At 44.5% G+C, this 10,253-nt stretch overlaps 1 protein-coding gene across 1 annotated transcript; it reads right to left on the minus strand.

Moving 5' to 3' along the window:
- Positions 1 to 747: 747 nt before the first annotated feature.
- Positions 748 to 3,858, minus strand: RHOV (ras homolog family member V). The gene is made up of 3 exons (XM_001370884.4): positions 3,480 to 3,858; positions 3,009 to 3,067; positions 748 to 2,274 (listed from the first exon to the last, which is right to left on the minus strand). The coding sequence occupies exons 1-3, from the start codon at positions 3,685 to 3,687 to the stop codon at positions 1,831 to 1,833; spliced, it is 711 nt and encodes a 236-aa protein (XP_001370921.1). The 5' UTR covers positions 3,688 to 3,858; the 3' UTR covers positions 748 to 1,830.
- Between the last annotated feature and the right edge of the window lie 6,395 nt (positions 3,859 to 10,253).

Genomic DNA, 10,253 nt, shown 5'->3' on the forward strand with positions numbered 1-10,253 from the left:
TACCACTCTTCTGCGTTGGAATCAATACACAGTATTGATTCTAAGATGGAAGGTGAGGGTTTAAAAAGAAAGTGAAATGATTGGATTCAATGACGTTAAGTCAACTCCATGCCTCCCATAAATTCCATCGCATTCTTTTTTATTAAACCCTTACCTTCCATCTTAGAATCAATAGTGTATATTGGTTCTAAGGCAGAACTGTGGTAAGGACTGGACAATGGGAATCAAGTGACTTGCTCAGGGTCACACAGCTAGAAAGCATATTGAGATCAGATTTGAACCCAGGACCTCTCTGGGCCTGGCTCTCAATCCACTGAGCCACCCAGCTGTCCCAACCCCCAACATTCTTTTTTTTTTAACCCTTACCTTCCATCTTGGAGTCAATACTATGTATTGGCTCCAAGACAGAAGAATGTTAAGGGCTAGGCAATGGGGGTTAAGTGACTTGCCCAGGGTCACATAGCGAGGAAGTGTCTGAGGTCAGATTGGAACCCAGGACCTCCCATCTCTAGGCCTGGCTCTCACTCCACTGAGCCACCCAGCTGTCCCCCAACACATTCTTGAAGCAAACCCTAGGCCCTACTTTCCTTCTAGGCTATAGGCTCTGACCCTAGTTACTCCCTTGGATCCCTATCACATTCACATCTAAGCAACAAGATCCTGAGTAAGAGCATTGAAGAGAGCCAGGGAGTCTCACAGGTAGCCTCAGCCCAACCAGCATCGGAAAGGACAGACCAAAATACCAGCTTCAGACATTTGAGACTTTTATTGGTAACCATCGCTCCAGAGTCCCTTCTGTATTCCCTCTTAGGGACTGGACCTTCAATGGAGAAAATTGGCATGTGGTCTTCAAAACCCCCTCCTCTGCTTCTCCCCATTGCTGCTGTGGCCCCTCCCCTCCAGGAACCCTCTTCTCCAAGATGCAGTCCTCACTTCCCCCACTCCTGTCCAGCCAGTTTGGGCAGTACTGAACAGGGACTGAGAGCTCCTCTCTTCAGGGCCCCAGGCAGAGATGGGGCTAAGGGCAGACCCAGGGAGGAGCCCGAGACAAGCCCCTCCTCTCTCCCCCAGCAACAGCCTTTTCCCTCTCCCGCTCCCCTTTTCTCTGCTCCTGGCTTCCTTATCTCTCATCCCAAACTATCTGGTTCCCAAAGATCTCTCTATTCCCTTGGAGAACCTCCCCCAAGTTCCCATCTTCTCCTTCCAGCCTGCTCACATCACTTCTTCACTCTAGCCATGCCCACCCCACCATATGCCATCATTCTAGTCCTTCCTTCCCATCTCTTTTCTAAAGCTCTCTCTTCCATTACAGAACCTTCCTCCCAGTTCTTCAGCATCCTCTCCTATCACCAAAGCTTCTTCTTTGCAGCTAGCTGCCCTCTCGGATAAGTTCAGTCCTAAGATGTTCTGGCCAGGTTCTCCCTTGGCTGGGCCAGAACCTACAGGCCACAAGGGACTCTGCCATTTTCCTGGAGGAAACCCAAGCGAGAATTCTTCCTTCTTCAGTCGTATTGGCTTGGGGGCCCAAGCTGGAAAACCCCAGTAAATCAGGGCTATTGACTATGGTAGTCACCTTAAGGAATAGGCTGCTTTCTAAACTATGAACTGAAATCCAGGCACCTTCCTTCCTACAGGTCTTGGTCCCAAATAGGTAAAATAAAGCCAACAGTTAACAGCTCTCTGTTCCTACAATTACCAGGAAAGGTCCACACACATCCTGTGCTGAAGCTGACCTAGGCTCTGGTCCTGCCAGCAGCTCCAAGGTCTCCCATGGCCCCATGGGTCCAAGTGTCTCTAGCCTCCTGCTCCCCTCCCCACTCAAACAGGGGCTCAAACAAAGCAGAAGAATTTCTTCCATCTGCAGCGGGAGAGTGTCCGGACACCTTTGGCATTGAGCTTCTTCTCCAGTCTAGCCTTGTGCTCAATGGCACTGAGAATAGCTGCATCGAACACCTCCTTCAAGTTCTTTTGAGTCAGAGCAGAGCATTCCAAGTACCCCCGGGCTCGGATCTTTTCCGCCAAACCCTGAGCCTGGGGATGGGGCACAGGGGTCTCCCGACCCCCTTGGTCCAATTGAATCAGTACATTAACATCATCCCGCAAATCAGCCTGAGTGCCCACTAGCAAAACAGGGGCCTGGGGGTTGTGGGTTCGAATCTCAGGCAGCCATTTCTCTGTGATGTTTTGGAAGGAGCCAGGCTGCACGACACTGAAGCAAGCCAGGAAGACATCGGTGTCTGGGTAACAGAGGGATCGAAGACGGTCGAAGTCCTCCTAGGGTAGGAAGTAAATTAAGTAGAGTCAGGAAAAGGACTGTGGGGATAGGGTGAAGAGCTGGCTAGGAAATATTAAGTCCCTCAAGTAAGACTGGAGGGAGCTAACATTGCCTTCTTTGTGCCTTCCATTAATAATCTTCCCTTTCCAGCCCATCTCCCACCAAGAAATTTAGGGAATAAAAGGTTAATGAAGTGTCGATATGGGTACATTCCTTGCCTTGTCAGAGGTGGTGGACTATAGGTACAGAATGTGGCATACATTTTCAGACATGGCCAAAAAATGAGTGCTTAGTTGTGATGCTTCTTTGTTCTATGACAACCAACATTCCCTCCCTTCTTTCCTCAGCTCTACTTTCGAGATTCCTTTTATGAGTTGTTTTCCCCCATCAGAACAGAAGGGCCAAGAGGTCAGGGACTATCTTTTTGCTTCTATGTGTATTCCCAGCCCTTAGAAAAGTGCTTGGTACATAGTAAGCATTTAATAAATATTTGCAGTCTTGTAATTGGGGGATGGGGAGAGGAGTCAATGGAAAGTGAGAGTAAGATTTTTTAAAAGCATCAGTAAAATATTTTTTAAAAAACTTGATGGGTGCCTACGACTCTTCTGCCTTGAAAGCGATACCTAGTATCAGTTCTAAGACAGAAGGTAAGGCTTTGTTTTTGTTTTTTAATTGATGGATGTCTCCACCCCGTTTAGGGTCCTAAAGCCAAGAAGATGGTTCCCATTCTTACCTGTCCAGCTGTGTCCCAGAGCTCAATCCGGACTGGGGCTCCGTCCACCAGGACTTGTACTGCATTGGGAGAAAGTCTCAGAGTCATCAAGGAAGTCGTTTCCTCCAAACCATTCCTCCCTCCTCCATCCCTGGCTCTCGGATCCTAGACACCCCACCCCCATCCCCCGCCACTGTAGGGTCTCTAGAATCAAAGCACGTATGAACTGGAAGGGCCCTTGGGCCCAGATCCTGGAGAAAATGAAGCCCAGGGAAATACAAGGATGGGAGAGCCCACATGAGATTCCTGGACTTTGCGCCCAGGGCTCTTTGCCGCACCGCGGATCTAGTCCCTTGGCACCGTGGGTGCCTCCCTTTCCTCCCAGCCACCGTCATCCAGTGAAAGAGCCTATCTAGCAATCGAGTGGTCCTGGGCCCCTCGCTTTATCCGGCCCAGCCCCAGCCCCACCCCCAGCCCCGGACCTAACAGTACCGGAGAAGGTGTCCAGCGCAGTGGGCCGGTAACAGGCCGGGTACCCATTGCAGGTGTAGCTGACGATGAGGCTGCTCTTGCCCACTGCTCCATCTCCCACCAGCACGCACTTGATGCCCAGCTCCGGGGCCACACTGCCCCGCCGCGGGGGAGGGGTCGGGGCCCGGGCCGGGGGAGGCTCCGGCTCAGCCAGCTCCCGCGGGGGCATGGCCGGCTCCCCGGTATGGCAGGGGCGCCGGCTCTGGATCGGGGGCCTCAGTCCGCTAGCCTTGACCCGGCTCCTCTCAGACAGGCTCCGCTCCGCGATAGCCTCACAGCTCTGAGATCTCTCTGGAAAAGCCGAGCGGATCCGGTCTCCCTACCTTTGACTCATTAGCATAGGTCCACCTCCTTCTTTGCATATTCTACCTGGCCGGACTCTGGCCCAGCCCACTGGCCTACCTCCTTCCCACCCCCTAGCGATTTCCCTACTGGAAAGATTCCAGGAAAGCTACACAGTAAAAAAGATCGATTGGCAGAAATACGTTAGCCAGGCAAAGAAACACCCAGGAAGGAGACAAAGAGACACGCATAAACAAAGAAACTTGGAGACACCTCAAGGAAAAAAGAAGGAAGAAAGGAAGGAGAGAAACAATGAGAGAGGTACAGAGAGAGAAAAGCAGGAAAGGAAGGAAGGAAAGAAAAAAAAAATAGACCACTTTCATACAGAAATGCTGAACACAGAGAAGAGAAAGCCTCTATTTGTCCTACCCTGCCAATTCATAGGATCACAGGATTTAAAATCGAAAGTCCTTTCCCTTTAATCTAGTTTTATCCTGCTCTTGACACCACTGAGCTCCTTTCTCTTTTCTTCTTATTTCCTCGTGAGGTTGGTGGGTCTCCAGAAAAGGAGGGATTGTCTAACTTTTTCTCCTATTCCCAATGCCCAGCACAATTCCTGGCACGTATATAATAGACACTTAATAAATGCTTTTTTAGATTGATTTATTGGATCCTGAAAGATCCAAAAGAAGGACTCCAGCGCACTGGGTGGATCCTTCTAGGCTCATTACCGAAAGATAGGGGTAAGAATTGCATCAGAGTAGAAAGGCTGGGAGGAGTTGCAATCTGCCCCCTGTGAAGGGATGAGATCATGGATCTATCAAAGCAATCTGTTCTGGGAACAGAACAAAGCAGACTAAATAGACATTGCCCTTGTCCTGGGAGAAGTTTATAATTTAAGACATCTTACCAGGGCACAGAGAAGGGTGTTGCATTGGGACCAAAAGGCAGGAAACTGGGAGCCTCAATTCTGTCACTACCTGGCTATACAATCTTGGGGAATCATTTCATCTCTGAGCCTCAGTTTTCCCATCCACAAAATGGGAGTAATAATATTTGTACTGTACTTACAATATTTACACTCATAGGCAAGGCTGTTGTGAGGGGAATCGCATGTAAATTGTAAATTATTATTCTGAATCTTCTTGGAAATAGAGGCACTGGGATTTGAATTCTAGTTCTCCCACTGACCTGTATGCCCCTAATTCTGACATTTAAACATTCAGGGCCAAAGTTTCTTCTACCTGTAAAATTACAGGGCGGTTGTGAGGGTCAAATACATACAAAGGGCTTTGCAGATCTTAAGTGCTGTATGAACATTAGTTACAGTAATGAACTCCCTTTCACTTTTGGTGACCTTCTTTGACAACATTTAAGATGTTGTCTTAAGGTAACTAGGGCAGGGCAGGGTCTATTTAATTTACTTTCATGTGGTTTCCTGGGGTCAGAGGCAAGAATCAAACTCTGACAAGTCCAAGGCTCTTTCCACTACAACATATTCCTCTGCTTTTTTTTTTTTAAACTCTTACATTCTATCTTGTCAACATGGAAATATAGAGATCCCCAGTTTATTTAGGTGGAGTGTAGAAACCCCAGGTTTTGACCTTGTCACAGGAGAGGTTTCCCCCTGAGGGAAGGTCCCTCTTCACCAGACAGTGAACTTCCTGGTAGTTTGGGTGGGAACAGCTAATCCCACCCAATATTAAGCATCCCTTTTGTACCAATGGTTTCTTCCCCCTAGGCTAAGGTCCATGACCAAGGTGACCCAGCCCTAGGCTGAGTCTTTCCCTTTTGTGTCCATTGTAGGGCACCAGCCCCTCACTGTTATTCCTGTCTGGAACTCTTCATTTTCCTTTCTTACCATTGTAAAGTCAATCAACTATCCCTCTAATCCTAAAGCCCCCCAGGTCACCTAGAGTGGTATGTAGGTTTTCCAAATTCTTTTGTTCCTCGGAGTCCATCCTGAGTCGGTGGCACTCCCAGGGGCTGGTGACCAGGGCATCTTGACTCTGTGCAGTCTTGGAAAGCAGCTCTGTTGTCGTAGTAGTAGTGCTAACCCCTTTTCCCTTGATTAAAGAGCGATTTTTGACTATTTAATAGTTCTGTGTTTTTTCTAGTTGACAATCTTAACATTAGTTCTAAAACAGAAGAGCAGCAAGGACTAGGCAATGGGGGTTGTGACTTGCCCAGGTCACACAGGTAGGAAGTATCTGAGGTCAGATTTAAACTCAAGTCCTCTCTAATCCTACTTCTCTTTGTTCCCTACCTTCCCTCTGTACCTGGTTCTTCTTCTTCTTCTTCTTCTTCTGGCTCCAATGCAGAAGAGCGGTAAGGGCTAGGCAATGGGAGTTAAGTGACTTGCCCAGGGTCATCCAGCTGGGAAGTGTCTGAGACCAGATTTGAACCCAGGACCTCCCAGGATTCTCTAGGCCTGGCTCTCAATCCACTGAGCTACCCAGCTGCCCCCACCCTGTCCTTCATGAAAAGGTCTATTCATTCAATCAACTTTATATGATCACACTCAGGAACCACAGGAATCCTGAAGCTGGTAGTTCAGACACTCAAGGCTTCAGAAACTTTCAATTCAGCATTACTGCAAAACCTCCTTTTGACTATTCATTCTGAAGCTTTTGTAGGCAGAGTCTCTACCATTTAAGGAGTCCATATTTTAGGGAAAAAAAAGTATTTGTTAAACAAGAAACATCATGGCCCTGGGGGAAGCGGGGAGTCAGAAAGAAATGGGTTCAAATCCTGCCTCTGACATATTGGCTCATTTTGGGAGGTCTCTATATAGATGGAATTACAGGTATAGTTCAAAAAAATTACAAAACAATACATAGAAAGCATTCTAGCAGTATGGCAGGGAGACTAAAGATCTGTCTTTGAACCAGAAAGACATGGGTTATCATTCTGCCTCTTAACAGTTAATAGCTTTGAAAAGTTATTTATCTTCTCTTAATCTCAGATTTATCTACTGAGCTATAGACACGTTGAAGTCTGCATTGATGACTTTTTAAAAAATGAATTTACTTGTTTGTGGGTTCATTAAAATTCCTAGATAGCTTGTCCCCTCCCTGCCCATCTGATACCATAGAAAGCATCACCCAACAACAAAAAATATATGTATAAATTATGTTTTTTCATATTTCTATTTATTTTCTCTGGAGGTGGACATTCACAAATTTTTTTCAAAGATTAATTCTGTAGCTGTTTGTAATGTTCTTTTGGTTCTACTTGTTCACTTTTCATAAATTCATGTAAGTCTTTGCAAGTTTGTTTTTTTAATTAACCTGCTCATCATTTCTTATGGTGCAGTAGTATTCCATCATAATTGTATGCCACAACTTGTTGAGCCAATTAATGGACATCCCTTCAATTTGCAGTTTCTAGCCAACACAAAGAGAGCTGCTATAAATATTTGAGACACATAGTTCTTTCCTGATCTCTTTGGAAAACAGACCAAAGAGTAGTGTTGCCAGATCTAAAGGTATATACAGTTTTATAACTCTCTGGGCATAAGGTGACTCTCGTTTCTGGCCGCCATCTTATGTACATTTTAAATAAAAGGCACAGGTTCATTTCTCTATCAGTCTGTGACTCCACTGGAAGACTGATAACCATAAAAGTTTCATATTTTTTTTTTGGAGGGAGTGAAAGTAGAGCCAGAGGATGGAAGGGGAAAATCTGACAGAAAAAAGTGAGCAGAATTTTGACCAGAATTTTAAATCTTTTTTTTTTCCCCTGGCTGTTATGGAAAATAACTTTTTCAGTTAATCTGAGAAATACCAAACCTCTATTAAAGACCTATTCTGAAGCTGGAAAAGCTTCGATCGGTCACGCTACAAGCATTTATTATTTTGTTCATTTTTCTGAGAAGAGAGACATAGGGTTGTCAAAGGAGTCTATGACAAAAAAAGTTTAAGAACCTGTGCTTCAGGATTATATTTCAAAGTGTTTGGAAACCCCAGAAAGCTTTGAGACCAATCCATGTATATGTGTTTTAATAAAGTTTTATTGATATTTTTGTCTTTATTTAGCTTACATTTTCCCAATGGATTCACCATCTCTGATCCTTTCAGAAAACTATTTCTTAGAAAAAAGAAGGAAAAAAGGCTTAAAACCAACCAATACATCAAAATGTATACATATTTGACCTTCTCATCCCTCTCTTCCTGCTGATTTAGGGAAGGTCCTGACTGCAGGCAAAAGAGAGAGACAAATCTCCAAAAGACCCAACCTACTCTGGTGAAAGAATCACCTTATTCATCAGATGAGCTGATATACAAATCTGACTTCTGGGAAAGGGTCCTCCTAAGGATGAGTGGATAACAGGGTCATATTCCTATGCATTCCTATTCAGGTATTCAGCCTCATGAATATTAAGGTATAGACCTTTCAATGTCAGTCTCTCCTTGGACTCCTCATTCCCTTGAAGATATATCCCTTGCTCACAAGGCAAGTTGTTCCTTTTCTCACTCAATGCCATCCCATTTAATTTTTCTGACAGAAGTCAACCTTTATCTTAATCTCAATTGATACATGGAAAACTTTGCTCTGCCACTAACTCTCAACAACCTTTGAACCCCTTTGAAATTCATAGTGTTTATCTGATTCTACAGACTATCCTTGTGGTGGACAACTACAGATTTCCAGTCCACTCCTTTCTAATCCAATGCAAGCCAATAAACATTAAGTGCATACTATGTGCCCGTCATCCTGCTAAACCTGAGGATATAATTAATTGAAAGAGAAATAGTCCCTGCCCTCAAGAAGTTTATAATCTAATTGAGGAGAGACAACACCCAAAAAGAAGAGGAAAAAGTGAGAGAGAAGAAAACAGGTACCAAGTCCTGGGCATCTTGTTCAGTGGAGCTAAAAATAGAGCAGCAGATGAAGACTGGAGTGAACCATAAAGTCCAGGGTTTGCCCTGTGTATAAAGGAAGGCATTGGGAGGAGTTTGGTACTCCCCAATCCAGCCCCACAATGACTAGGCAGCTGGATTGCCATCTTCTCTGTCCCTTCCTCCTGTTATCAATAGTCATGGTGATAGCCACTCTAACACTCACTCTACTTTCTCAGTTCCTTAACACCAGCCTTTTCAAATCCTATGACCTCTCTCTACTTCAGATCAGTTAACCCTTAGGGTGGTCATACCTTAAATCTCAACATCTGCCCAGCCTTCAGGAAACTGATCTTTGAAATGCCTCCATCTAACCACAATTTCCTGTCCTATCTTTTCTCTCACTTTCATTTCTCCTGGATTCCAACTACTCCTTTATTTTTATTTGCACAAAATGTTTTTTATTTATCTCTTATTGATTCCCTAGCAATCCTCTCAGCTGTCTCTTTTGACCTGATTCTCTATCAGCAGGTGATCCTTCCTTCTACTTGCCTTCTGAGTGAGTTCTCTCATCTCCCCTCCACCACACCTTAAAATTTCTCTACATCTTCTTTCATTCTTTCCTCCTTTCTTCTTGTCTTAGAAAAAGAAGTAGCCCTCTTTTCCAAGGCTCATTTTTCTACCTGCATTCTTTTTTTTTTAACCCTTACCTTCTGTCTTAATATCAATTCTAAAACAAAAGGCTCAAGGGCTAGGCTGTTGAGGTTAAGGAATTTGCCCAGGGTCACATAGCTAGTTTGAGGCCAAATTTGAACCTTGGTCCTCCCAAATCCAAGCTTAGCACTCTATCTACTGTGTTACCTATCTGCTGCTATCTTCATTCTTAATCTCATCCCTCTTGACTTTCTTCAGGACTTTTTACTATGAATCAGGAACACTCTTTTAAAAAAGAAAGGAAGAATTATTGACTCCATTCTACAGATGAGGAAATTGAGGGTTAGATTAGTAAAAATATTTGCCCAAAGTCCCTGGGAAGGAGAGAGAGAGAGAGTTCTGATTCATTTCACAAAAATCATGATACTGCCAACAGAATGGCAGATGAAGGCACATGCATCTTCAGTATCTTCCTCCTAATTTCACTTGATCCTGCTATCTCTTCTACCCATCTTCCTATCTTTTCTCCTATTTCCTGTCAATTTTCTAGAAGAGGAGTCAGTACTGTCCCGGTCCATTTCCTCATCATTCATTCACTCTATCTTCAGTCCCTTGTAATTTGGCTTCTGTTCCCATTACTGTATTGGAAGTACTATTCAAAATCATCATTGAATTTATAATTGCCAGATTTTACGATATTCATCTTCATCTCCTTGCTATTGCTACCTCTTTTGCTGATGTTGACTGCATTCCTTCTTGGTATAGTCCCCTTCCTTCTTCTGACTCTCCTTCTAAATCTCTGACCCCTGTTTCTTGGTCTCATTCGTTGGTTTTTCTTTTTCACTTGGGTGGCTCCATCCTGAGTCCCTTCTTTCCTTTTTCTTCCTACACTCTCTCCCTCAGCAATGTTCAGTTAAGGATAGGTAACTATCTAAAGTATAATTCACAAAAAAAAATG

The sequence above is a fragment of the Monodelphis domestica genome, chromosome 1 (assembly GCF_027887165.1).
Source record: "Monodelphis domestica isolate mMonDom1 chromosome 1, mMonDom1.pri, whole genome shotgun sequence".
In the NCBI taxonomy this organism is placed as follows: Eukaryota; Metazoa; Chordata; class Mammalia; order Didelphimorphia; family Didelphidae; genus Monodelphis; species Monodelphis domestica.

Bases quoted from the DNA above. Each gene is read 5' to 3' on its own strand.
- RHOV (XM_001370884.4), bottom strand. From the start codon at position 3,687: ATGCCCCCGCGGGAGCTGGCTGAGCCGGAGCCTCCCCCGGCCCGGGCC. The intron at 3,068-3,479 runs GTACTGTTAGGT...CTCCCAATGCAG, and splicing joins TGCGCTGGACACCTTCTCCG to TACAAGTCCTGGTGGACGGA. The intron at 2,275-3,008 runs GTAAGAATGGGA...TTCCTACCCTAG, and splicing joins TCTGGGACACAGCTGGACAG to GAGGACTTCGACCGTCTTCG.